At 38.3% G+C, this 27,760-nt stretch overlaps 4 protein-coding genes across 10 annotated transcripts; 1 reads left to right on the top strand and 3 right to left on the bottom strand.

The window, feature by feature from the left end:
• The first annotated feature begins 21 nt into the window (after nucleotides 1-21).
• Nucleotides 22-7,698, top strand: LOC149731770 (uncharacterized). Of its 2 annotated transcripts, XM_089884285.1 has the most exons (6): nucleotides 22-180; nucleotides 309-1,112; nucleotides 1,175-1,527; nucleotides 4,231-4,422; nucleotides 4,479-4,608; nucleotides 6,416-7,698. In XM_089884285.1, exons 2-6 carry the CDS (start codon nucleotides 326-328, stop codon nucleotides 6,721-6,723), a joined length of 1,770 nt encoding a protein of 589 aa, XP_089740411.1. In that variant the 5' UTR covers nucleotides 22-180; nucleotides 309-325; the 3' UTR covers nucleotides 6,724-7,698. The 2 variants fall into 2 exon arrangements, with proteins under 2 accessions (XP_089740411.1, XP_089740410.1); XM_089884284.1 differs by lacking the exons at nucleotides 22-180; nucleotides 309-1,112; nucleotides 1,175-1,527 and adding an exon at nucleotides 2,069-3,721.
• Nucleotides 4,477-11,787, bottom strand: LOC149731769 (nucleoporin NUP42-like). Its single transcript, XM_089884324.1, has 7 exons — nucleotides 11,646-11,787; nucleotides 11,468-11,557; nucleotides 11,281-11,374; nucleotides 10,441-10,646; nucleotides 10,107-10,209; nucleotides 9,797-9,924; nucleotides 4,477-9,485 (listed from the first exon to the last, which is right to left on the bottom strand). The coding sequence occupies exons 1-7, from the start codon at nucleotides 11,758-11,760 to the stop codon at nucleotides 9,112-9,114; spliced, it is 1,110 nt and encodes a 369-aa protein (XP_089740450.1). The 5' UTR covers nucleotides 11,761-11,787; the 3' UTR covers nucleotides 4,477-9,111.
• Nucleotides 11,788-11,900: 113 nt separating this feature from the next.
• Nucleotides 11,901-12,667, bottom strand: LOC149731768 (uncharacterized). Its single transcript, XM_089884353.1, has one exon. The coding sequence runs from the start codon at nucleotides 12,611-12,613 to the stop codon at nucleotides 12,050-12,052; it is 564 nt and encodes a 187-aa protein (XP_089740479.1). The 5' UTR covers nucleotides 12,614-12,667; the 3' UTR covers nucleotides 11,901-12,049.
• A 675-nt stretch (nucleotides 12,668-13,342) lies between these two features.
• Nucleotides 13,343-26,770, bottom strand: LOC149731767 (mitogen-activated protein kinase kinase kinase kinase 5-like). 6 transcript variants are annotated; one of them, XM_089884265.1, is made up of 27 exons: nucleotides 26,532-26,770; nucleotides 26,226-26,283; nucleotides 25,772-25,862; nucleotides 25,339-25,403; nucleotides 25,058-25,113; nucleotides 24,793-24,840; nucleotides 24,122-24,289; nucleotides 23,138-23,277; nucleotides 22,904-22,988; nucleotides 22,536-22,619; nucleotides 22,008-22,128; nucleotides 21,649-21,698; nucleotides 21,139-21,179; nucleotides 20,135-20,173; nucleotides 19,093-19,119; nucleotides 18,935-19,028; nucleotides 18,333-18,764; nucleotides 18,033-18,089; nucleotides 17,726-17,791; nucleotides 17,352-17,511; nucleotides 16,898-16,997; nucleotides 16,512-16,674; nucleotides 16,241-16,358; nucleotides 15,570-15,725; nucleotides 15,060-15,152; nucleotides 14,563-14,689; nucleotides 13,343-14,211 (listed from the first exon to the last, which is right to left on the bottom strand). In XM_089884265.1, the coding sequence occupies exons 1-27, from the start codon at nucleotides 26,631-26,633 to the stop codon at nucleotides 14,115-14,117; spliced, it is 2,838 nt and encodes a 945-aa protein (XP_089740391.1). In that variant the 5' UTR covers nucleotides 26,634-26,770; the 3' UTR covers nucleotides 13,343-14,114. The 6 variants fall into 6 exon arrangements, with proteins under 6 accessions (XP_089740391.1, XP_089740393.1, XP_089740392.1 ...); XM_089884267.1 differs by lacking the exon at nucleotides 18,333-18,764 and having other exon boundaries at nucleotides 26,532-26,769; XM_089884266.1 differs by lacking the exon at nucleotides 20,135-20,173 and having other exon boundaries at nucleotides 26,532-26,769.
• Nucleotides 26,771-27,760: the final 990 nt, after the last annotated feature.

Below are 27,760 nucleotides of genomic sequence, written 5' to 3'. Positions count from 1 at the left end.
GGATTTTTAATACTATATTTCTGTTCTTAAGGTTCAGTTAGGACTTTGAGTCATTTCAGAACATTGACTGCACATAAACTCAGTGACTTTCTTGCACCGGTTTGGATCATTAAACGGCAAACATTGCTTTCAGCGGGGAATCAAACTCTAGTAGTGGGACCACACGAGCTGAAACACCAGGTTAGAAACCCGAGTATAAGTGTTGTAAATTGCCACATCGTCATCTTTCACTCATTTCATCCACACCACGTCCGTCCACTCATCATCGCTTCAACGCATTGTAACAGCCATCTTAACTATACGAGCAGATCGCGGCGAAGTAATAATGGACTGCGCTGTGGAATTCCCGAAGAAGAACGTGCAGTTATACGGATATACTTCACCCAACATCGCATGTACTACAGTGGCGGACGAGAGCTATAGTAGGCTCCTGAACACCCCGCTTAGTGAGCCTGATGCGGAGATAGTCGAGAATCTAATCCGCGACTTCTCCGAACCACAAACGCACTTTTCATACTCGATCGGCTCGTCCGAGTCAGGCATGAGCGAAGGTTTAGGGTTTGGTTACGCCTCCCTAACCCCCCCTTCCGCACACCAGAGCTCGGAGGTTCCGTACCAAATGAGTCAAGATTACCCATCACCCGCCGAACTGGTGTGCACAGCAGCAGATGCAATCACCTACGAAGAGCCTTGTTCGTCATGGGTTTCGTCTTGCAACGAACCGAGCTATTCACCTCAAACTTCAAATGAATGCTTCGTCACTCAAGACGAGTCAGCGATAAACAGACTTCGAGACATTTACTCTTCGGACCGACAAGTCCAGAACCAGCAAACATTCGATCAGTTGCACCAACTTTGCACAGACAGCGACTTAGGTGCGATAAACTACGCGCATGGCTTTGAGGGCACAAGCTCCGGTGTATGCCTGGATACATCGACTCAATTTTCCGGTCCGCAGTTCCCACAAAATTACCCAGTAAAATATGAAGCACACGTACAGTTCGAACATTATCCAACCTACGTGGAAACATTTTCTCAGAACCCACCGTTGGATACTTCAGCATGTAATGCAACCTGGGCAGCTCCAACTGAAACATTTTGCCCTTTTACAAGTACGTTGCTTATTAAAATTTACTAATAAAGACACATAAATAACTGAATTATTTAATTTCAGGACGCCAGCCTACTTTTATTGACAATCGACCAGCCACTCGGCCGCCGACAGAGATGTCTCATCGCGCTCCACTTGCTCGCCAGTGGTCGCACGAGAGTCTAGGAGTTGCTCGTTATCGACAAGTTTCCCCGACACCTCAATCGTTATCCCACCCCTCTATTCCCGACTCAATAACGCCAGGGATTAGCAGTTGGAATTCACCAACCGCTGGTTATTCGGGTTCATTTACTCAATTTCCGACCGAGAAACCGTTGAATTGTACCATACCAACCCCAAGCTTTCAACAAGAACATACGTCTCGTTATACCAGCGCTACTTCATCACGTGGAAAACGAGCAAAGGTGTTTTACCAGGTATATATACTTTACTGTTTCTTTATTGTCTTCTACTGTCAAGTCTGGGTGAAAATAGTGCCGTAAGTAAATGCGAACGACGGTCGCTGACCACCGTAAACCGACAGTCGATTGAACTTGGCAGTAATTGCCGGGTTGGTTCCCATTGTCGCTTTATGAGGCGGTGGTAAAACGTCGCCAACGCACCATTTAGTTATTACTCGGTGCGAATCGCAGAAAACGGTCGGTCACTCGCTGGACTGGACGAACAAGGCGCTGTAACGAACGACAGCAAATTCATAGCCTAGGGGTGCCGGCTGAACGGTAGATCCGGAGAGGATCGCGGCAGATAAACATTCACACTGCTCACTGTGAGTCCATGCATCCTGCACGTATGCTCTCCAGCCGATATGCAGAGACATTGTACTTCATATCATAGTGCGCGTAAGCAAACCAATGATGAGAATGATTTATTCGATTTAGCGATACTGCACAGGAATTTATTGTAACTTGCAAGTTCGGCTTATCCGCAAAGAAATTGTATAGCATTGAAAGATACGCGGGACAAGGTAGAACAGTAGTAGAAAAAGAGAGCCCGTTATATACTCAGCGGCTCATTTAAGTCTAATAATATTGACGGAGAGTCAGACTTTCAATTTTCGTAGAAATTATAAGAAGTTGTATTGTAGCCTACATGCAGCAATAAGGACTTGCGTCTGAGAAATGGCTAAATAATTGAAAATATTAGATTTAAATACACTCAATATAATGCCTTGGCCAGGTTCGATAGGTTGTATGTATAAACATTGACAAGATGGTTTAATTGCCGCAAGTTAACTTGAGTGCGGCTTTTGAAACCGCATGCTCGGTTATTATGAGTCGAATTGATTTCTCGAGGCAGTTGAATGCACCGCCAAGCCATATTGGTTCCCAGGACCACGTTTCGACCGACAGCACTCACTCTGATATCTTGGCTTCTTTGCGAGCTGTTGGTGGACTTGGTAACATATCGGAAGATTTTTTAGGAGCTGCGGTGTTTAATGGAAGTCATGAAAACGATCATCAATCTTCGTCTTCGTCTTCCTTGATCGGACTGGATGATTCGGACACAACTGATCTTCACGATTCTTTCTTTGATCGACCGATATCTGCCCCTGTTTCACATCAATCACTTTTTATGGGCCATGAAAAGTTATCACTGGAGGACGAACTTTTTGGTTCACCGATCACGATCCAGTCTTTGTCGACTTCAGGGGGAAGCATGAAGATTTCCAGCAACTTTGACGTCGGGCAAAGTAGACCAGGCGGTAAGTTCGGAAACAGATGGCACCGTCGGGCCCAGGATGTTAGCCTGGCAGCCGTGGTACCGAACTCATGGAACACTGAGCTTGTTTCTCCTCATCAAGATGGTTCACCACCAGACACTCCTGGTTCATGTACGGAACGAAATCTGCTCGATCGTGGGTGTCTCTCCCCAGACGTCATCGAGTCTCATCCAGCTCCTAAGCTAACTATCGTGTCACCACCGCCGTCCCCCGCTAACTCCACCTTAATCCAAACCCTTGAATCGCCATGCGGGAGAATTCTCGATTTCGCCGTGGACCTCAAAGTGCCGAAACCCGATGTTTCGCTATTTGATAAAGATTGGAGCGAAAACTCGAAGCGAAGATATTTCTCATTCGATCCCACCAATACCAAACCCTTTGACTACTCGACAAATAACCGACCACCGCTCATCGCAACCAACTCTCTTCCAATGCAGCAAACGAGGCATTCCTACCACACCAACATTCCATCAAACCAGTCCGCAAATTCTTTACGTCGTCGACACGATTCAGGCAACAACTTCAGCTTCGAAAGTTTATTGCATTCCCCGAGTCCGGAATATTTGCCCTCGCATCGCAAGTTGGTCGCCAAGCCAAGCTACGACCAGGAATTTCCCTCTCCAGCTGGAGAATATTCGCCTTCTACCTCATACAATAACTGTACCGAAGTATCACCAAGTCTAGTGAAATCCAACCCCAACCCCTACTTCAACCAAACATCGCCAAACGTTCGTTACCAGAACTCAATCAACAATAAACGCCGGCGCGTTTCCCTTCCTTCAGCCGCGCAAAATGCTACAAGATTTCCAGTCCTTTCGCAACGAAACGAAGTCAAAATAGAATATTCAGCACTTAACTTTAAATGCGACTTCGCCGGTTTTCAAAATCAGGTACATATATCGGAAAATGCGTCTTTGATTGGCCATAGCTTTATAGCTAATTCTTTTCGGCAAAGTTTGTGCGTAATGCAATGATACGCGCGGATATTTAGATGTCACAGTTGAAACTATTAAAAAAATAAAAATGTGGGTAAACTAGTCCAAAGGGCCATTTGTGAAGTTTCAATCCCAACTTGTGCCAGATGATCAGCAGCAAAAACAAACCACACGAGTGGAATTGAACCGCCGCCTAGTTTCTGGCATCACAAACGCCGCCCGAGGGCCTGAACAAACTTGAGCTAACAAAACAAGCCCCCGCTTACTAAACGCGGGATTTATATAATTGTCCACGCCCTGTTGTTTGGCGGGCATTACATCTAAATATCGTGTCCCCACTAATTCCAAAAGAATCCAAACAAACGTGAGATACGTATCTCGATCTACGCACGACTTCGTGAACTTCATAACCACCCAGACCTGTACTGTAACAAACTTTTGTATAATCATTAATCTTTTTGCAGAGCAACGTCGCCCGAACATCACGAGGCTCTCCCTCGCTGGCGCAGGTTCAGCCACAAGTACATACACACCCTTCCGTTTCCCAGGGAACCTACGGCGGCTTCGGGGAAGGAAGTTGTGCGGTTTGTGGTGACAAGGCACGGTGGCAACATTATGGGGTCCTTGCTTGCGAGGGTTGCAAAGGATTTTTTAAGGTAATGACAGTTTAGGATTTTTTTAATATAAACTTATATTTTATCTTATGTTACAGCGATCCGTGCAAAAAGATGCGAGGTACGTGTGCCTGGGGAACAGCAACTGCCCGATTGATAAAAAGACAAGAACCCACTGCCCATATTGTCGTTATCAGAAATGCCTCAGAGTGGGAATGATTAAAAACGGTAAGCAGATTAAACTTAAAGTTTTGAACAAAGACGACGTACAACATGCCTGGTAGAAAAGAATAAGCGGCTCATCATCGTTGCCGAGTATGTTATTAATGCTAAAGTACCGGCCATAATTAGCGATCGCAAAAAATGCGCTTACACGACATTCTTCTTGCCCGCAACGACCGGCGGTTGGCAATTTGCCATTTAAACAACTAACTTCGGACGGCACTCCCACCGTTTCGACCGGTGTTCGACTTGTTGCGAAGCACACAGGTGATAATTGCCGAGCTGACTGCTTCATATACTTCCAATTGCGATAACTATGTTTAATTAAAACTCGGCGAACGCTTAGCCCGGAAACGCATCGAAAATACCGGTGTTTTAAAATTATGTACAGGTGTTATCGGTATCCGGTAACCGGCGTCGTTTTTAATGCTAAGTTTTTCGTTTGGGCGGTAAATTTAGTGTCAAGGCTCATCGAAGGTTAAACGGGTTCACACACAGGAGCACGTATCCCCGTGTTTACTTTCAATGCGATTGGGGTCAAATGTCACAATCTGCTATTTAGTTTTGGTTGGACTGATTGGAGCGGTAAGTTTACACTTCGTTGTGCCGAACAACGATTGGTGTAAACACATAGACGCTCGGGGGCTTGCAGCACACCGGTGCTGGTGAGCGGGGGATCGCGAAACGTAAATTGAAAATAGAAGCCAATTGTTCTGAGAAGAGCCGACGACAGTCCTGGCTTTGATTATATCAAGCGTTCAGGCAAAAATCACTCGCTATCTCTCCTTACATCAGCTTGTTTGTGGTAGCTCACGACGTCAGAATCATCGGCAGGCAGAGCGGCACCATTTTGTTTGTTGAATCAGACCCGAGAACGCTTCCCTTTTGTGCGGTGGCCAGTTGTGGCTGCGAAGTTATGCGGGATAATCTACGTTCTAACGCGGCGTATCGACATTATCGTTTTGGGTTGCGTCACAATTGAATCGCTCTTTCGCTGGAAATGCCTTCATAACCACTGCGGACGATTTAGTGTCTCGTTTACCGGCCACCTCAGCAGATCGGTTTACCAATCGGGAGCAACGGTACCAAGGTGTTTCGGTGGGGAGAATCCACCCTTGTTTTCCGTGATAAGATCACGCAGTGTAATGCTCCTAATACGGAAGCATTCGCATTGGAAGCATCACGAAAGGTCTAGCATAATGCGTCATAATTATGGCTGGCGATGAACTCGATCACGATTGCGAATGTTAGAAGGTTGTTCATGTTGGTGCTTGCTCGATGTTTAGCACGATTGAATGCCGCGAATGTTAAAGCGGTGTAAACAACATGTCACGACATAGGATGGGATAGGACCGCAGTCAGATCGCTTTCGTTGCTGGATCAGACGAAGTGCGGCGCAGCGACGGCACTTCACGACACCTTGGTCATCAATAAACACGTTGCAAAAAGGCCGTGGGCGTTGCGGTACAGTAATCGCGACTCTATCGTTTGACGACCAAGGTTTTTAGTACCGTCCAAATTTTCTGCCCTCATTATCGTGACAGCACATCTGGTTGTCATGGTCACGGTAGTTCCGGGTTCAACTGCGAACAGTTTGCGCATTTTCCCACGCTATAGTAATTGCACCGTGTATATACGGTATGACGACAATGTTTATACATCGTCACACTTCCCCATAAGCTCTAGCGGTTGGACCGCAGTTTAATCGCATTACAGCATCGATCACGATCAAGTAGTTTGGGAACTCGTTTCGCTACCCGTTGACAGCATACTCCATATACAGTCATCGCTAATCAGATTTGTTATTTTTCAGTGGTCAGAACCGACCCGCACCAAAGCAGACGAAAAGCGGCGAAAACCAAACTCGTCAGCACACCGAGTCACCATTGTTCAAACCCAAGACCCATCGCTTCCACCGGATCCCAACATGAACGAGTGCCTGATGCTCACACCCGACCTCTAGCGGTCACCCAACCAATCTCCGTGACCACTACACCCCCCGTTTTACCCACCTACCAACTAGCACCGTCTACCAGCGAACTGCAAGCTGATACTATGCAATCGATATATGACACTTACATGCGACCCAACTTCAATAACTCTGATGATGCTGCCAAGTGAAGTTTAAACCACAGTGAAATCCGCGGAGCTAGCAGCACTGGACTTGCCATTGAGATTTTTCCCACCCCTACGCGGCCCAAATGGAATCCCAACCCCGCCAAACTAAGCTACTCGCCGCCGAAGTGAAAGCTGTGACCCAAAATATCTTTGACCCGTAGTCTCATCGGCTGGAAATCAGCGGTATCCCGTCCTTGGCACCGTGAACCGGTCCGGATGTAATTTGGCACCACTTTTCTTCCCGTATCTCACGAACGAGACTGCTGTGCTGTCGCGGTCCAGCTGATCCAACATTCTATAAATAAAGGCTCCTTTTGACCACGTTTAGTGGGTTGAACCCGCGGGACTTGAACTCTTGATTTAGTAGAGATTACCGTCGTTAAAAGCGGCACGTTTTTTACCCTTAGACCCATCATCAAGCGAGCCGGAGTTAGAAACTCTAGTTTTTGTTACACTTGTTATTTCACTCATATCGTATTCCATCGACTGCCAATCGTTGTTTTCGTGCCGCACATCTCCGGACCGACAATCTCCCGTCTATTATCCTAAAAATTGCCACGCAGGTTAAACCATAATCATATAGTTGTCGCCGACTTGCGAAACGGCTTTGTGGTCTCGGCCTTTCACCGCAATTTACTTACATTCGCCAACTAACTGGTAATTTTCCAGTTAGTCGGTTTATAACACAAACCACTCTGTTTTTTACACCCAAGCTCTCACCATATAGCTAGCAGACAACCGCGCGTTTACCACTGCCTAATTTTTGCACAGCTTGCAGTATTAAGGGCGCTTAATAGCCCATCTCGTTCAGCATTCCGAGCCAAGTTTCTCCAATCTTTTTTATCACGAGTTTCGCCACCCTGGATTGCGTTTGTTTTGTTCGTTGCGTTTCACTATCAATGTCGATGTACATCGTCTTTTATATAAAACGTGCTCAAATTTTTAGACAAGAATACATTTACCGGAGAGGGAAAACAATGTTGTTGTAACTGCTGTATCCAAATCGCGACTCGGCGAACCACGGATCCGATTACCGCGGCTTAAATATTTAAAAAACAAACGCAAGCACCTAGGAGGCCGCATATTTAGTCGTGTCTGTGTGCTGTCCCACTCAAAACTAGCAGTGTAACAAGGACGATTCATCGTGGAAATCGATGTACATGAATACGCTGAAATACCCGCAGTATGTTAAATAAACCCAACCCGTTATACCCCAACAGCAAAAGTCACGAGTTGTAGAAAAGCCAACAGTCGTCTGCACTTGCAACTAATATACCGATTTACGACAATAATAAAGAAACTAAGCAGAAAACGATTCTAGAACATTCCTGAGCAGACCAGCCGGTTTGGCGAGCTTTACTCGGCGAATTGGATATGTACCATTATAAGAGTAACTGGATATTTTGCAAACTGTTCGCTGGAACTAATAAGCTGTATTCGAATCTAATACACCTTTAAGTTCTCCCAACACTGTTTATATTCATTGTAGGCAAACAAAACATGAAATAAAGTACAATTGGCCAAACTCCAGTAGATTATTATCCTAGCTCTTCGTGGAAGAATTTCTTGCATTCTAGTCATAGTTCGCGTTAACCCATAGTAGGTCACCGTGCTAGTGCATCTTTATTTAACCTGCGGTAAACCTTAACCTAATCCGAAGTGGTTATTGGTTGACACAAAACCGGTGGATTGTGGCGCTATATATTAAGTTTCTGTAGGGTTTGTAGCTGACATATATAAATCTATGAAAAGGAAAACCGCACATTATTTAGCTTCTTTATCTTTAAAATTACAATTGCTTACAATATTTAATGAATTGCGAGCATTACCTTAATTTAAAAAATATTTGTTGCAAAACTGGTCCTAAATATTTTAGAAATGCTTTTTAATAGTTGGTGGTAAATACTTTAGTGAACTACCCACGCGTTATGTTTCATAATGCGAGCCGCAGAGAAAGAAGTAATTGCGTTAAGATATAATCTGGGGAGGCAGAATAGGAGGAAAATAAATAAACGGTATCCAGCAGAAACTGACCGAGCGGTCCGACAGTTAACGTAAGCACACATAAACAGAACACGTCTTTGACACTTACACGTTAACATGCACAACTCGATCTTATAGATGGAGTGTGGGTAAGAACTCGATATAGCGATGTACGTGTTATTATCCGGATTTGTGATAGGAACCGTTGGTAACTCGAGCACTTAATGATATATTAGTCGTCGCAAAATTGGAGGCATTATAGTTGTTTGTGGATGAAAGGCGTCGAATGAATCGATGTTTTCAAAGCTTTGGTCGATCGACTACGATATGGCATAGCCGAACTGTAGATGTTTTAAAGATACGCTGTGTATGGTAGTCCACGTATGGTCATGAGATCTTCATGTTGTGCTACCTGCATAGGTCTTTGGGGGGAGGACGCACTGGGATTTTGCCTAACGTGAAGCTTTGAGCTTCAAACTGCTGCAGTTCAGTTGCTGTTAGTTCAGTTTTATCTGTGTACGTCGGGTCTTGCGTAGTTAATGACACCGATACCAACGGTTTTGTCTCAGCGGCTGGAACTGTCTTAAACATTTGCCCTAGTGCGCCACCAGTCGCTGGCGGTGGTTGAATAAAACTACTGCTAGGTGGCGGTAAAGCAGATGTGTTGGATTGTGCAACAGCGGGTTTGAACAAATCAGTTGTTGTGCTAGTAACGGTCGGGTTTACGGTGGATTGAGTAGGAAACGCAGCAACATCTGCTACTTTTGAAGAAGACTTAAACTCTATAAAAAATAGGCAAAGCTGAAAAGATGTCCTAAGTCAAACGCGCATGATTGTTAAAAGGATATTCTACGACAGACACAGCATATATTCTAATTCACTGAATGTAACATTTAGTATTTAAAACACCTGCTGCAACGAAACATAGTGTATAATGTAATAAACACAAGTACAACATGATGTGTTTACATTGAAGCTGACCCTGACAGACAACACTGTTTTGTGCATTAATTAGAGAAACAGTTTCCGAAATATAAAAAAATACTAAACATTACAAAATAAATATCCAACATAAAATAGAGATAATACTCACCTGTGCCAGGACCATACAAAGAATAAATAGAGAGGTCAGCAGATGGGTTAGACTCTATTGATGATCCAAGTTGTAATAAAAGTGAAGACTTCGTTTCCTCACTCATGTATCTCAACTCTTCCTTGCGTCTGTGAAGTGAATAAGTTTAAGTTTTTACCTTAACAATGTAGTTTTGTGGTAAGAGTGTATATTGTATAGTAGGGAGGGGGAAGATGGGATACCTTTACACTCTTGTCCCATTTGATAGTAAACAAAGAACATTCAAAGAATTTGTATCTTATCGATTCCTATATTTATATTAAATACTAACTTTGTGTAGATAAGTTCAACTTCTTCCAAGATATTTCGATATCGCTCCAAACCATAAAGATAATACAAAGTACGGATTTCCTCAGGTTGTATGTCGGCCAAACCTTATTTTGCACAAAGTTTGCTTGTAAATTATAATATCAATGTTTTTAAAACCAATAAAAATCAATCTTATAAACTATATTTTTAACTTGAAATATTTAGTTGTGTAAGGTAAAAAAAGAAAAACATGTTACATTAATTTACACATGTAAACATTAAAATACAACTTGTGCATTTTACACAAATACTGATGTTATACAATTTATACAAGCAATAAAAAAAGTTCACTTTACCTTCTACGCAATTTTTCTCCTTTGCATATGAATAACATGAAAACGGCCACATTTTTGAACTTGGCCACAGAGCCATGTCTTCTGATATTGTCTTAAACATAGATGCATGGTCTTCTGATTGGACAGTGGTGGATGATAATGGAGGTTCTTCTAACTCAGCCAAAGCGTTGAAGCGATTTGATTGGGATTTTGAGGTCCAATGGAATCTGTAGGAATAAATGAAAGTTATATATTTTCCCTTGTGTGGCCAGCCAAGGACAGTTGTTATGACACAGGTGCTAATTTACACCTGCTTACATGTTGGTATGTATTTAACTTTGTGGGTTCTACTGTATTTTGGAAATAGTAGCAATTTGTACAAATGTGGTGAACGGTGATATCTCACTGTTACCACCATGATAACTTTGCAACATGGCATATAAAAACATTGGAAGTCAGTGGTTTATACTTTGTAGTTTTAGGTTTCCTTCAAATTTGTCTGCTGAAGAAATAACAGGTGAAAGCTGTGCATGTTGCATAGTTTGACAAAATATTTTTAAAAATATTTTGATTAAACCACCCCCCTCCCTTACTTTTTTTTCTGGCTGCGCCACTGGCCATATATATAAAAAATTAAAATATTCCCCCAAAGAATAATCACCCAATAAGTAACATACATGGCAACTCGTAAGCTGGCACGAGGTGTATCAAAACCCGTGTGTTATATCGACTTTCGTTTTCCGGTCACGCCAGGATAAAGTAAGTTGCATTCATTCATTCACAGCACCCAAAAAGAGAATTGAATTGGATATAAACTATTGTATCAATATATTTTTAAAAAACATGTTTTTAATTAAATACTTGTCTATGCTTTGTTGTGTATGGTGTTTTTCTGACCCAGAGGAAAAATTTGTGTTGTTGCTTCCACCTCTGTTAAATGGACTGCTGTAGATATCTGGTAATAGAAAACAGGCATATAAATGTTATTACACATTTACACATGTATAACGTATCAGTGAAAACCATTGAAGACAAACGTGCAACCGACCTGTTGTGTGGGATTTATGTTGCCGATTCGAATCATCAAATCGAGAAGGCTGAACATAGTTTTGATTACGACCTCTGTTGCTGTAGTTGTCTAAAATAAAACAAACGATTCGTAAGACAGTTTACTTTAAAATTATATTCCAGTGGTTGGTGTATGTTTAAAATTGAATAATAGTTACCATTTTGACTCCTTTGTTGACCTCTGCTTCTGTTCTCATTATACCTTACATGTTCATTATAACATCGGCTTCCAAATTTGCAGTTACCTTGTTGGTAGAACTTGCATATAACCATTGTTGCAAAATCACTCTACTATTATATTTATGTTCTAGGAAGTAAAATGGATGTTACAGTTCTTAAAAAGCACAGGAACTATCATACTTGGTGGGTTATTAAATGAACTGTCAAGAATTGACTCAGTAAGTATCCAAACATTTAATTAAGAAGCTCATATGGTTATATTTTTAGAAACCAACTAGGTAGGCCCACTCAAAATTGGCAAACTCGAAAAGCTGAGATATTATCGTGCAGAAACTTTAGATTTTCACGACACTATTAAAATGGTATGCATGTGAATAATTTTTTACACAATGTCTACTTTTCCACCAGCTTCCTCGAGTATCTTCTTCATTTCTTCCGCTTCTTCTTTAGAAGCTTCATCTTTTACAATCTGTGGCAAACTCTCAACAAATTTTTTCGCCTGAACCAAGTTAAAGTTTTCCTTTACTGCTTTAATGGCTTTGATCAGTTTTATTTTATCTGCAGGTGAGAACTCCAAAAGTTTTACTCCAAATTCTGTTTTCTCTGGAACTGCTTGTTTTTCCTCTGCTTCTGCTGCAGCTGCTGGAGCCGCTACCTGTGCAGCCATCATTGGGGTGTCTTTTATATTTAATGTCGATTTTAATAGCTCATTCAAGTCCGCAACTTCCCGAAGGGTTAGACTCGAAATTGAGTCAACCAGATTGACAATTTTGGGTTCAAACACTCTGGCTTCATTATCTCTTTCAGGAGGTGGCAATGGTTCTTCAACAGCAGCATTAGTTGTGGCAGTTCTTGATAATAAAACTCTCGTATGAAGAACGGAAGATTTGTTAACGGCACTCAGGCACTTAACAGTGGTTCTGATTATTCTCCACAATATCGGCATTTTTATTATCAGCTAACACTAAAAATACACAAAACATTGGAATTAGTGACGAATCCTCCTGTACGGTAAATTTAGGCTGGTTGGTAGCTTGTGGTTATAGTTATAAGTTAGGTGTCAGTGGTTAAGGGTTAGTACGTCATAAGCCCTCAGGAGTTACAGGATTGTGCCTATATGAGTAAGTACTAATAAGTAGTTACATTACATAAACGTTCTGCGGTCTGATAACGTAGGAGAAAGTCGGAAAGTTTTTTCATTAACAACAAACGTATTGCTAAGATAAACTAATAAGCATAAGGCCACACAAAAATATATTTTACTATTCAAACGTACCACTTAGTGATAAAGAAACTTTTAACGCATTTTTAACCTTTTTTATGCACGTGAACCTTAGGCGATGTCTGAACCCCTATGCTGAAACTTTCAAAACAAGACCGAAAGAGAGCAAAAATAGAAATAGTAAGCGCTTGTAAACGCAACCATACTAATGTTTTATTTACGTTTTGGACAAAAAAAATGTTTAAGGCACAGTCTCGTTGTTTTGTCCATGTTTTAATCGTAATGGAACAGAGAAGTAAAGTTATACAAAATATTGTATTTATAACTAACTTACTGGTACTTCTGCTACCAAGCATTGTTTAAATTATAAATAATCTTTTAACAGCTAATAGTGTATTCCAGATGAGCCATTAAAAGATTCCTGATCACTAATCTTTAATGAACTACAATTAGTCCAAGCGCATTACCAATATTTATTTATTTATTGATACCTCGAACATAGGGCCATGTATAGTAGATGCGAAATATACAAAGAAAATATAACAGACACATATTATTTGGCTATAGCCGGCAATTATGAAAACTGAACTGCGCACGATTGCAGTTCTCGTTTGCTGTAAGGTTTGAAAGCCACGAGCAAAATAGCCATAAATAATTTTACACAAAGTTATATATATATATATAGCTTTGTTCACTGTGTACAGTCAATGCCGCCGGAAATTGAATGCAAAAATAAAAATATTTCAGCAGTTCATTATTTTCATGTTTTCCGGAAAAAAAAAACTACTTAAAAGCAACTTATGCGGGCCATAGTTGCAGCGTATACACCAGTTTGAAAGAATAACGTCAAGGGCGAAAGAAAGAGTGACCAGGCACTTTCAATCAGAAGCAGTAAAATGGCAACGTAAAACAAGAAAGGCAGAAAATCTGTCAATCATAAAACCCAAAACCAGCCAGATGATTGCTCACAAAATTGCAATCCGGCGCAGAAATAAAACAAGTTATATACATAGGGGTCACCACTTTGCGTATATTTGCACTCCAAGATGGAGGCATGCGTGGCTGCTGCATACATGCTTGGAGAACAACTTAGATGAGACATACAGTGACAACGTGCATGGTTTTCACGTAGATGCACAATCGTCCACAGCTGGATGTTCTCATGGTCGAGGATAATGAAGTGCAAAGTCGAGTCGTGAATGCGGACCAGATGTTGCGCAATCGTCTAAAACACTGAACTCATGTCTTCATGACCGGCCAGGATGTAAAGGTTGGAAAGTTCTTTAGGATTGTCGGTTGGTTTGCTTTCTAATACGATCACTCTGTAGGAATAAAAACTTAGCGTTAAATAAACATTTTCAACAAGCAGCTAAGGTTAAGGTTATATTATCTAAGCGAATGTTTTGTAACATAGAAAAAGTTTAATGCTGCCAACACTATAGCCGAATATATCCTTTGGCAACACTTCGGTTATTGCACTGACCAGTAATATGGGTTGTCTGAATTGCGACCCATACTTTACCAAAACATAAAAATCCCCCAAATAATCACCCACAAAGTTGCATGCGTGGTAACTTGTGAATTGGCCCGAGGTGTTTGAAACATGACACCCGTGTGATAAGTACTTTCATAACCCTTAAACACGATAATAAATAAGTTACATCCATTCACACCTGTAACAACTAAGAAGACGGAAGATCCGACTTCTGTCGCAAATTTCTTGTGTGACTTCGTTGTTTCTGAAACTTCGTCCTTGCATTCCATGCTCATGGAAAGCAAGAATGCTGTCTTGGAGACAAACTGCACAAAGAAGTTTAACACATGGTGAAATTTAGACTTATTTTTATCCTAACTAGTTTATTTTGTTACTTCCACTACCAGGCATAATCTAATTGATCTTTCTTGAAGTCTTGCCGAATGGCAGACAAAACGTCAGAAATACATTGTTTTTGAGCAGTTTAAGATTAATTAGTTTAACTCCAACCCAGTGGTACAATATGGTTGGTATAAATTGTAAGCCATACAGGGAAAAAAATCATTTATAAATGTGATATGTAGTACCTCTTGAAGGGGCACGATGTGTATAAAACAGAACACCCATATTACCCAGCCACTTGAGAATTAAAATGTGTAATATTATATGTTCATTCAACAAGTGTTTGTATCATACCTATGTTCTTTGTTACAAAGTCAAAATGGAGTTCCGAAGCCAACTTTCTACTTGACTTCAATTTACCAGAAAGACTGATTATCTTTACATCACCTGAGGTAACACAATATAACTATAATAATATGTTGCAGATAAAGTAATTTAGTCACTGCCAAAAGGTAATATTTGCTGCAAAACTTTAGCATTAACAAAAACATAAAAAATGTTTTAATTTTTTTATAAATATTTGTCAAATCAGATACAGAGACTCCAAGTGTGCTGCTGTCATGCTAATTAGTTTGAAAGCCTCAAGTAGTATTGTGTTACTTGTAAACATAGTCTTATAACTCTATGAAAACAAATCATTTTTAGCTGTTTTCCGCTGCTATTGCTGTTTTTTTTTTAATTTTGCAATTAGAAGTCAGATATTCTGTTATTTGCCTTGTCGGTTGACAGACAATATGTTGGAAATACTACTTTTTCATACCAGATGGGCCACTGAAAGATTTTTTAGAGGTCAGATATACTTACGTTCAAGACAAATAAGTAAAGTGTCTTTCTCAAGCTGCGTCACATTAACAACAGCAAGCTGTGTCCCACTTTGTCCTTGGTCGCTAAACCACGATGAGGAGGTGTTCAGGTTTATGGTGTTAAGGTGATAAACCGACAGTGGACCACTGTCTTTGTCTGGGGGTAAGATAGATATGTTAATTAAATTGTATATTACAAGTTTATGTGTAGAGTTCTTTGACTGATTTATGTGCACGGTAAAAGATCTACTAATTGTTGTGCTTACAAGGAATATCAGCATGTTTATTTATTTCTTGTTGGTTCTATATTAGCTCAGTATATGATGTCCACCATTTTACTAATCGTATCTGACAGCATTCATTCACCTCTATCTGTAGGTAAACAGTTAAACCATTCACAAGTTTGACAATCACTGCTATAACATACATGAGAATAATGTTTCTATGAGTCATCTATTCCCTAATAAGTCGTGCTAAGTAGGAGATGTAACAATCGAAATACACTATGTCTTTCATATCAGATGAGCCATTGAAAAAATATTTACATTATGCCTGGTAGCAGAAGTAACAGAATGTATATCCTGCAGTCTACTCTATAGTACTACACTGAATGCTGCATTTACATTTACACTGTAGTTTACCCACAACAACAAATATAGATACGCAACTTACTTGGTGATGTTGTGGCAGTAGCGAGACTCACCCCGTAACATACGAGGGGGTATTCTGCATCAGGGGTTACTAGGAGTTCAAATACTCTCAATGGGTGGGGTAGCGGGTAGTCAAATTGCTGGACAAAATAATTGGAATATTTAATAAAATTGGTAGGAAATAAAAATGTTCATATTCAGAAAAAAAAAGAAAAAAATGTAACTTAAAAATTACAAAAAAACAAATTGAATATTTTAGATAATAATTTAGTATTTTAGAATCGACAAAATACCTTAATGAGAAGAAACTTGTTCATTGGTTCGTACCACTGTAGTAGAACGACTGCTTGCTGGAGTGCAGCACACAAATACTTGTGTCCGTTGTATTGGTTCCTTACAACTGAACAACGCTGGCAGTTTTTCGTATCTGGCACCTTGGTGGAAACCGCGAACCTCCTGTATAATGGAGATGGTTTGGTAAAATATTTAAATTAGAAATATTTCTTACAATATGACTGTGGATTACAGAAACCCAATATCCAAACAAACATTTATTGCCAGCAGTCAGTGGACCAGACAGAAAAAAAAAATTAGGAAAAAACTGAAACAATTTTTTTTTTAATTCTCAGTTTAAAAACTACCCAAAGCCCCCCTGGCTGCTCCACGTAATAAGCCATACCTTGGCACCATCTTTTCAGGAAGGTGAATTCTCTGTGTACGCTGTGCGTTCTCATGCAAACCAACGAGGTTGTGAGAATATAGTTGTGGGGTCCGATTGCCTGTTGTGTGGAAAAGTTATAAAGACACAGAAAGAAAATGCAAAAATTTAAAACATGTAGAAGTAAAGTTGGCTTGGGCTGTTTCCCAAGTGATATCTCTTACATACCAAACCTAGTAATTAATTCAAACTGACAGCTTATAATGTGATTTTTATGCTGAAATATAGATTTCTATAAATAGTTAATAGTTATGCTTATTGGAAAAAATTGTTTAGTTTAAAACAATGTACTTACTAAACAACCTAAAACTAAACTACCTAAAGAGAGAACAGCAACCATACAGTATTACCGCCACCGGTACTATATAAACTTCATTATACCAACAAAAAGTAAGACATTATCAAAGTAATTTACCGGATATTGACATTAGAACATTGCTGATCACGTACAACCATACACACTTGCGTGGGAATAATTGTTCCATGGTATTTTCATGCAACTCATGCAGATTAAGTGTGTATATTCCCTCGTCTGCCCCAAACAGAATGTACTGGTCATGTGAGTCAGGATGAACCTGTGGAACAAATATATTTAACTTAATTCTATTCTTTGTGGGTCAGGTCCTTAATTACTCAATTACCTTGTATGGTCCAGCTATGTCAGTAGTTTTAACACAATGTTCTGTTTCATACACCTTGTGTCTGCTTTAAGTTACCAAATATCTAACTTTCTACCACTAAATTTCCTACCAAACTTTAACATTGCTATATTTGGTGACTAGGACTTACCCAGCTTGAAGCACAATTGATTTTCAATGGACATCCGTTAAATACTTTGGTAAAGCAAGCACCCATCTAAGAAAAAGGTAGATAAACTAAAATAACAGGAAATAAGAGGTAAATGCAGATTTTTTAAAAATGGGGTTAGAATTATTACGTTCAATTTACAGTTTTCATCTCAGATAATGCAATTTTAGCTGCAAAAGCTGATTAATTGTTAAGTATATGCTGATTGTTTTACACAAAGTTTAAATGTGAACAATTAAAAATAGAAATCAAAAAGTTGATGATCAATTTGTTTCTTGATTTAACTCACATGCACTTTGGGGGTGGGAGGAAGGCCATTGACAACGTTTTGTGATGACGTGGTAGACTGAAAAACATAAGCAGGGTTGAGATAGAGCAGTGGCAAAAATAAAACAGCAGGAAAAATTTAGGTGGGGTGCATTGTACATTTTTTGGGGGATATTAAAATAATGTCTTAACATGCATGAATCAATAATCATTGTTTGCTGAGTGCCTGAAATTTGCTTTGTAATAAATTCAGTTTCCAACAAAAATAACGCTTGCATTTGAATTAAAATATGAACGTAAATAGAACAAAACACATGCTCACAGATTCTTTCTGCTGCGATGCAGAAGAAACACTTTCAGATAACGGAGGATGGAATTTATTCGGACTTCCGGTTGGTGTTACGTCGTCATCTTCAGGTTCGGCCAACGGGGGTTTTGCAACAGCCATGGGAGGGGTGGGGCGGCCAAGAAGACCCGAGTCTTGGGATGCACCGTTCAGTGCTCGGGACATGGGGCGTACTGGAGGACGACCAGATGCAGGGTCGACTAATGCCCCGATCAAAGCTGGAGAGTTCCGACGACGTGGTGGGACCAAGGGAGGGTCGTCTTCAAAAGCCCCTCCGTTTATGTGGTATGGGGGTGGTTTTGGGGGCCTTGAAGGGGCATTTGCCAAGTTACTGTCTTTGGGGGGACGGCTTGGTGGACCCAGCGCATTCGGTTGTGCTCCAAAATACTCGACGCCGTACTGTCGTGGCTTTTATGGCAAAAAATAAAGAAAATCAAATCAAAAATAATCACCATGCTTGATAATATTGTTCGAACAAAATTATCTTGTATTTAAAGCTCTACTAAAAGAATAGCCAACACAAAACGCATTTGGTAAATAAAACACCCAGCAATGGATCACTAATCACAGGAACTTACTTTGGGTGGAATAGGGGGGCCAGATAAATCCACTGGAGCATTATTGTTTTTGATTGTACCACGATCTGCAGCTCTCATGGTGCCAGTTCCTTCCCTGTGGGGGGAAAGATAATTTCAATTTATGTTTTTGAGCTTGTTTTATAAATTTTGTCACTTACTCTTGGTCCAGAATGGCATCATGTCCCCTGTAATATTGAAATGCATTAAGATCAATAAAAATCCACTACAAGCAATAAATACCTAAGAAACTTATATGACTGAAACTTTTCTTGTATAGAAAACTTTATAAAACAACTTTTCCTTTTATTTAGTATGTCAGTATCCAAAAATATGTTTTAACGAGTTTTTTATTTCTGCCAAGTCAGTGCCCAATGTAAATTTAAACACCTGAGATTCTAGAGTGATAAGTAATTAGGATCTGATTGTCCGAACATGCAATGCTGTGTATGCAAAATAAATATACATGCATGCCATGCAAGTATTAAGGTTGCATGATATTTGGTCAAAGTTGTAACTAATTATAAATGAAAACAAATGAAATAAGGAATAGCTGCAAAATAGAGGTGGAGCATTTGTTTAAAGGGCTCGGCTGTCTTGCTTATTGAAAGTTAAAGAATATACATTGCAAATATTTTGTGTTTCATAGTTAGAACCTGATATAATGCAATATTGGTGCTGCCAGTGTGGTGGTTCAGGTGCTATTATGTTATAACTATGCAAATGCAATTGACATTGAACTTACTCTGCAGGTTCTACATCTATTGTATTCATGTGCACAAATATGTTGTCAACATGTGAATGGAATATTACTTTACATAAGGTCGATACTGCAGCTAATAATTAACTTGCATGACAACAGACATATAAACCACGCAGTGAAACTGTATTGACACAAGTCTGCTTTCTACATACATAACTACACTGAGGTGTGGAAGCAATGAATTTAATGACGTGTGATGGTATCTACATCTAAACTAATGGACCCTACAGACAAATTGCACTAACTCATGCAGAATCAGAAAATGACACCAAAACCTAGAGCACCAGTAAGTGGTGGTCAGAATATAATTTCACCAATTAATCAAATTAACCCACACGTTTTAAAAGGGGTGAAAAAGAACATTGTGTTTGAGAGCAAAGAGCAATTATAGGTTAGGTGCCGAGCCCTTACTGCAACAAGAAGCAAACGGAAAACTTTACCGTGAGTGAAGCTCTTCCTCCACGCAACGAAGTAGACTCCTGGCAGATTAGGGGGCGAGTGGAAATAATAAGTGATCAAAATAATCATAAAGTAATTGTTTCATTGACAAATGACATAACAAAGCATGCTCTATGATGTCATAGTGGTTGTATTAACCTCTTAATATAGGCAGGTGTGGCTAAGATTACAGTGAGACTTTATTTATTATTAAATCAAAAGGAACAATGTAAAGGTGGTCGGTTTCCAAGTAAATGTAGCGCAGTGAACTATGTATGGCTACTGTAGCATGAGATGGCATTTAAGCAAAGTTAAATATAGAGGTTTAAATACAAGTACTACTGATGATGATGACATAGGTAACTTGTCCCGTGCAACATGTGACAAATATATTTGTCTTATGACCACAAAATGTTAACTTAAAACTTTCAGAAAGTCATGTGATTATTTAATGAAATTTGCCACTAACACACGTTCAGGTTTTTACTATTTTAAAACTAAGCAAAGCGCTCTACAAGCTGATCTGATGTTTAAGAATTTCTTTTATAAGTTAAATTTTTTGGGTTTAATTATTTTTAGAACTGTTGTCTACTTAGTTGAAACTTTAAACCATGAAATTACACAGAGTAGTTTCAAAAATCAAGACCAACAAGTTATTTAAATACAATTCAATGTTATTTGTCAGTGAGTGTAGCTTGCCTATGCATAAAGCTAGCTGATTGTACCAAGTTAAGAAAGCATTAATGTTGCATAGGTGCTTATGAGTTTTCCATATGCTAAACAATAAGCACTAAACATAATGGACAAATTTCCAGGTAATTATTGAACGAATACAACAACAAACATAACCACAACAACGGACTTAACAAAATTAAAACATTGAAACACCAAGAACTGGAATATGCAAATGACCACAAGTGATACATGCATGGTGCAATTCAACATTACATTGAATTTGAATTGACCATTGGTTTAAAATAATAAAGATACAAAACAAAACACTCACTTGCTAGAAACTTCCTCTGAAGTCCATCTCTCGTCATTCTCCTGTGGAAAGAAAATTCATTTGTTGGCATAATTTTTATTGAAACAAAGTTAAAAAAATATACAACTCGTTTTAAGAAAACACATGTGCTACTGCTTGCAACTTATACAAACACTAAATACAAACACATGCAGTGGCGCAGCCAGGGGGTAGGAAGTCGCGACCCCCCCTTTTTAACCAAAAAAAAATTATAAAAAAAAATTATAAAATTTTTTTTTTTAAAATACTTTTTGTTTATTAAAACCCCCCCCCCTTATTTTTTTTCTGGCTGCGCCACTGAACACATGTGCTACTGCTTGCAACTTTACATTTGTTGTGTAACACTGTTACGAACTATTATGTTACTTCTGCTACCAGGCATAATGTAAATAAACTTTCAAGGGTTCATCTGGTATAAAATTAAGAAAATAAATGAACAAAAAAACAGTTGCCTGTGTTACAATAAAACTTTATGCACAGTATCGTGTTTACCTCGAGATCTGTTTCTCTTGTAACAGGAGGTTGGAACTGAATGTCTCCCACTGTGTAAACATACAAGTTGCTTTAAATATCAGCATAAAGAAATATGTAACAGACAAAAAATCAAGTCAACCAATCAAGTACAGTGAGTAACATAAGATAAATTTAGCCTAAAATGGCATCATCAGTATCTTATTATCATTAATAAGCAGTTATTCTAGATTAAAATACACATAAAAATTCACACAATGCAAATAAATCGGACATTAGATAATCTATTAACTCATCTGGTATCAAAAAAACGTAATGTGTTTCTGACATTTTATCTGCCAAACAGCAAAGATTATATTAATAAAACATAAAATACTGACATATTGCTTCGGATTTTGTTTTCCCTTGTCTCTCCTCTTTGGGTCTAGAAGACTGGATCCTTCGTTTTGGGATGACACTGATCAGTTCATCTTCATCGTCTTCATCCTGGAGGACAGTTCCCTGGGATAAAAAGGTTGGGATGTTGGATGAACGTAACTTATTTATTATCATGTGGCAACAACAGTCGGTATAACACAAGTTGTCTATTTCATACACCGCATGCCAGCTTACAAAGTACCACAAATGTAACTTATTTATCATCCTTTCGCAGCACAACAACAGTCAATATAAAACAAGAGTTAGCAAGTATGTAACTAGACAACCCATTATAGCCACTGGCAGCAACGAGCCTTGAACCCAACCTCTGGGTTAGAGGCAGATGCACTTACTACTGTGCCACATGTTAACAGGAGTTTTGTTGAATGCTTCAAACAAATTAAATGCTGATAAGAATGTCTGGAGCAATTGGACAATGTAATACACTGTGACTAGGTATTGTACACAGTTCCACAACCACAAACACACACCTCGCCTATCTGAGGTTCCCGCGAACGCTTCAGCATGTCGGATCCAAGTTTTGCAACCAATCCATCTTGTGTAACGAATGAATGCTGAAAAGAAATAAAACAGTGATGTAATAATAAAAATATCTTTATTTGTTTCTTCAATTACAGCAGCAAAAAAAAAAAAAACATTTAAAAAGAAAAAAATAGGATATATCGACAAAACAACAATTGTTAAAACCCGCTTCTGGTTAAAAACATATTTACATTTAACTATTTTCTATAGGTTGCTTAAAAGTTAAAACAAATTAAAGTTTAAACTTTGTGCTGTTGAATGTGAAATTGTTTTCAGTTAGTTATGTTTAGGTTGTAATGAAACAGCAATATCCAACCTGTAACATCTTTTCAGACGAAGGTCGCCTTCGAGGGTTCTTAGTCAGCGCAGCTTTGACGAATGAGTGAAAGTCAGTCGACCACCTTAGAAATTGAGATAGAAATAGTTAATGAAGAATGTTAGAATTTAAATATAAGCAGGAGAAGAAAACATTACATTACAAATAGTGTTGGTATACAATTTACCCGTTAATATTTTGTGTTTTGGACTTTTACAAAGATTTCCGGCTTACTTTTGTTTGTCTTTTAGTTTTGGAGGTTGGAAGCTTGACTTTGACATGAGGAACAGCGCTCTCATTGGATGTAAGTCAAACATGGGGGGTTGTAACTCGCCAAATTCAATCGCTGTGATACCGACGGCCCACACGTCACACTGGAGGAAGACAAATTTGTCATATTTGCCATTGCTAATGTCAAGCTTTTAAGTAAGTTTATACAATAAAGTGTGGAGACTATAAAGTTGATTAGTTTTCAACCAATGAGTAATGACATGGAGCATTTCAAAGTTTGCCTTACAGCTATAAGGTTACATTAGTAAATTAGTGTGAGAGCAATTTTTACACGAGTCACGAGTCTCATGACTATACAAAGGCTGAGAAAACCTGGATTTTTTTTAAATAATGGATATAAACGTGAGGTAATTATTGCACTGGTATATACTGTGTTACTAGAACATAAAAAATCTGTATAGATATCTTCTATGTTTATAAATTTGTAGAAATTCAAGTGGGTGTAAGTTGATAGGAACACATTGAATGACTTTTAGTTTGAGTTATGTCAACACAATCAGTATGTGTGATTCATGCATCCCCTGCTACCTAGTACTGATGTGTCAGTAAATTACTGACAACAAGCTGTGTGGGCAGATGCCTGAATAACTGTACCATAATGTGGAATATATGTAACAGGGCTGGCCAAGGTGCTAATTTTAAATGAGGTAAATAATAGAATGTATTTTCAAGAAGCTTAAAACATTTTTACATTAAGTTTTAACGCAAACTATTCTACTACACTATTTATAATGCTTTGCCATTACATAACCAACAATTAATTAGTCAAAACTGGTAAAACTTCACCAGGACAATATTAGTTATAGCTTGACAATTGGTTCAGGTATTTGGATCGCCCATACATGAAACCCACTCCATTTTTCTTATACTAGCATTATTTTTGACTAAATAAATTTAAATATTCTGTACAATATAACTGCATATCACCTGTTGGTTATAACCTCCTTTCCTTTCCACAGCAGCAACTTCTGGTGCCATCCAGTAAGGGGTTCCAATAAATGACTTTCGCTTGGCTATGGTTTGTGTGATTTGAGCTGAGACACCAAAATCAGCCAGCTTCACACTTCCTTCATCGGTGAGAAGAATATTTGCACCCTGGAGATGGGAGGAACATTAGAAATCAACGTAATATTTTGAATTCTATTTGAGTAAGAGACGTATAATGCCATTTGGGCAAAATAAATATCTGATTAAGTACAGTTTGTTCTTTTCCCTTGTATTAGATTTTTGTCTGTCCTGTAGCTGTATCCCTTAACACTTGAACCTGAATGTGATTATCAGATTTCATTTAATTTACCACAGTAATATTTTGGCTGTTTTTCTTAATATAGGAATAGAATGTGTATGGAACAGTTTAAAGTTGCCTGTCCTGGCTTAGTAAGTAAAGGTATTTGTTAACATGTATGTATATAGCTTTATAGCCAATGTATTATATTGGGAAATTTTCCAGTTAATATTTGCTGTAGCCTCTTTGAAGAACTGGTCAATAAATCTAGATTATAATTAGTTTGGGATATTTTATAAAGGATATCTAGTTTATAGAAAGAATCAATAAAACAAAGCATTTATCAAGCAAGTGAAAATACTGCGGTGTATACCTTAATGTCTCTGTGCATTTTCCCTTTGCTGTGAAGGTAGGCCAACCCCTGTAAATATCATAAAGAAAGCTTAGCAGTTGGTAATGCAGGAAGTGTTTATCAGTGACCATGCAGTGTATAATATAAGGTTTGGTAAAGTTACTGTAGACATTTACTGTTTGGCATAGCTTTGCCCTGAGTGCTATGTATGTGCAATAAGCTGCAATTACATGATTAGGGTCAAATATGAGGTATATAGACAAGAATAGAATAGAATACAAGTCACCTTGAGAGTTTCACGACACACATATGCAATCAATTTCTCATCGAGTGGTCCGGTAACTGAATAAAACATAAAACGTTCATTTAACCAGCTGAATATACTAACAAAACAAACAGCAAACGCATTAGTTTAGAAACACCATAATCCATTCCTGGCATCATTGCTAAAAAAAGCCAGGATTGTTTTCCCCATTGGGGATATATATATACTAGGCTACTAAATGGTTGGTAAATAATATCACTTTAAAGTATAATATTATACATAACAATATATATAACTCTTACTGTGATAAATATCTTGCATTGAACCACCACCACAGTATTCCATAGCAATCCATAACTTGTCTCTCCTGTTTAAACAACAAACATATATACAATTAAATTTAACGGAACATACACGTGACATGGGATATTCAAGGGTAACGTTGGCACACATGGTAAGTAATAAAAGTGTAGGTAAATTAATAATAATGGTCTATATTGGGTATACTGATACTGACATACCTGCAGTTGGGATATATATGTTATCTGACAATTCAACAACCACCATTTAAATTAGAGTCATTTATATAAAAACTCATTAACAACTTTAGACAAAAACATTAGTTGGATGTTTAATTTAAACTGTTATGTTGGCAGTCTGAGTGTGTGTAAAAGTGTGTTTTAAATGCAGTTCTAAATAGATAAAGACATTGGAACCTTAAACGTAGTGGGTTACCTTAAATAACTGCCAAAGTAGGCAACAATATTGTCATGCTTGCAATCCTTCATCATTATTATCTCTTGCTGTATGATGGAGAAGTCATCACCTTGATACAAAGCTTGCTAATTATAAGGCTTACACATCAGAGCATAGGTCAATTACACAGGAAACTTATTTCGCAACACTTAAGTAATTATACCTTAATCTAGAACGGATGTTATAATGAGTACCATACATGAAAATGGTACTATAATATAAAACACTCATAAAAAACTTTCACAAAGAAGATTGATATAAACATAATATAGCTTTTATTCTAAAAGGTTGGCCATGGACACATACCAAGTCTACCTACCGTGTAATATATTTAAAGTAGGAAATATCAAATTTTACTTAAACATAATGCAAGAAGGTAATACGATTAGTAATAGAAAGATGAATATAATTTTAGGAATATCATCCAACATACCTGGTTCTAATTTAATCACTTTTATAGCTGCCAACTCTTTTGATACATTGTGTCTTGCCTAAAAATATCAGACACATAAATATGAAATTTTAATATGCTTAAATCAAAATGTATTATCCCTCTGACTTTATATTTTTGGTTGGTAAGAGTATTTTCAGAATGCTTTACTACAATAATCAGACAGGAGTTCCATACATTAAAATAATCACTATACAACTTGATCAAACAAACTGATTGTTTGAATGTATGAATGTGACCAAGCAAGTATACAACATACAAATAGATTGACCAAGCGCGCATACCAACCTTATATACATCCCCATATGTTCCACTCCCAACACGCTGCAGAAGTTCAAAGTCATCCTGAGGATTTTTGCGGGAGATGTCAGCTGATGGATTCATCATCATGACTGGTCTTATTCAACCAAGATCTTGGTTTTAATCCAAGTTTAAAATTTAATCCAGTGGTCAAGAGCCTGGCATGTTTTACCAATACCTAGTCTTGCAAAAAAATAAAGGTGAATGCTAGGAATAAGAGTAGAGGAAAATATGATAAAGATAAACATACAATAAAAAGAAAAAAGTATAATACTGGGTTACAAAAATCGATTGTCGGTTGCCATTTTGGCATGAATGTCCGTTTTCACCAGAAAATAATGGATCTGCAGTGTCAGTAATCAGTATACATACATAGTAATATAGAAGCAATATTAGGAGCGGCCAGTTTGCAGAATATATGGTAGTTCCTGACAAGATGTTATGAGTGCTGGCGTGCAGAATGTTACTTTTCATGTATGAGAGTGCAATCTTAAAAAATTGGCATTCAAAGCACGTACATTTACAAGTCACATTTAAGAGATTTATTTAATTTATAACAAATTTGGTTCATTGTTTATTTAATCGGCATCCGTGGAACAAATTTTGATTTGCATTACCAAAAGTTTGTGAACAAAATCACTCGCGCACCTGCAATACTCTGCAGACGGGAGGAGCCTTTTATTGATAAAATAATCGAATATTGATATTTCTATGATGGGGCCTGTAGATAATTAACCAAGGGGATTCAGAAACAATATGAAGAATGAAAACAATCCACTCATGATATTGCTTCTATGATACATTGCGTTAAAAAATTGACACTAACGATTCAGTCATTTTTAGGTAAAAATGTGAAACGATGACATTTACAAAAATCTAGTACCACTTGTCACTTGACATTAGATTCTACTATAAAAGTAGAAAAAATGGAAGTGACACCACGCACCATAGAGTAGTTTAGCACAATCTATAAGTCAGTTAACAAAGTATTCCTGGTGCAATGTATTTAGTATATTAACATACTGATCATGAGATACAAAATAAAGGTGTATATACTAAATTTAGATTCATTTAATGCTGATCTATAATAAATAAAGACCAACTTTCTCCCACTCTCTCCCCTGGTACAATATCGTCACAAGTCACAAATAATTACCGACTTTGCTAAACTGAATATACCTTTCCTTGTTCAACGACTACAAGAAAGCTCGTTTTAC

The sequence above is a fragment of the Ciona robusta genome, chromosome 9 (genome assembly GCF_009617815.1).
Source record: "Ciona robusta chromosome 9, ASM961781v2".
NCBI classification, from domain to species: Eukaryota; Metazoa; Chordata; class Ascidiacea; order Phlebobranchia; family Cionidae; genus Ciona; species Ciona robusta.
The sequence above is the reverse complement of the archived record's forward strand: the minus strand, read 5'-3'. Positions and strand labels throughout refer to the sequence as shown.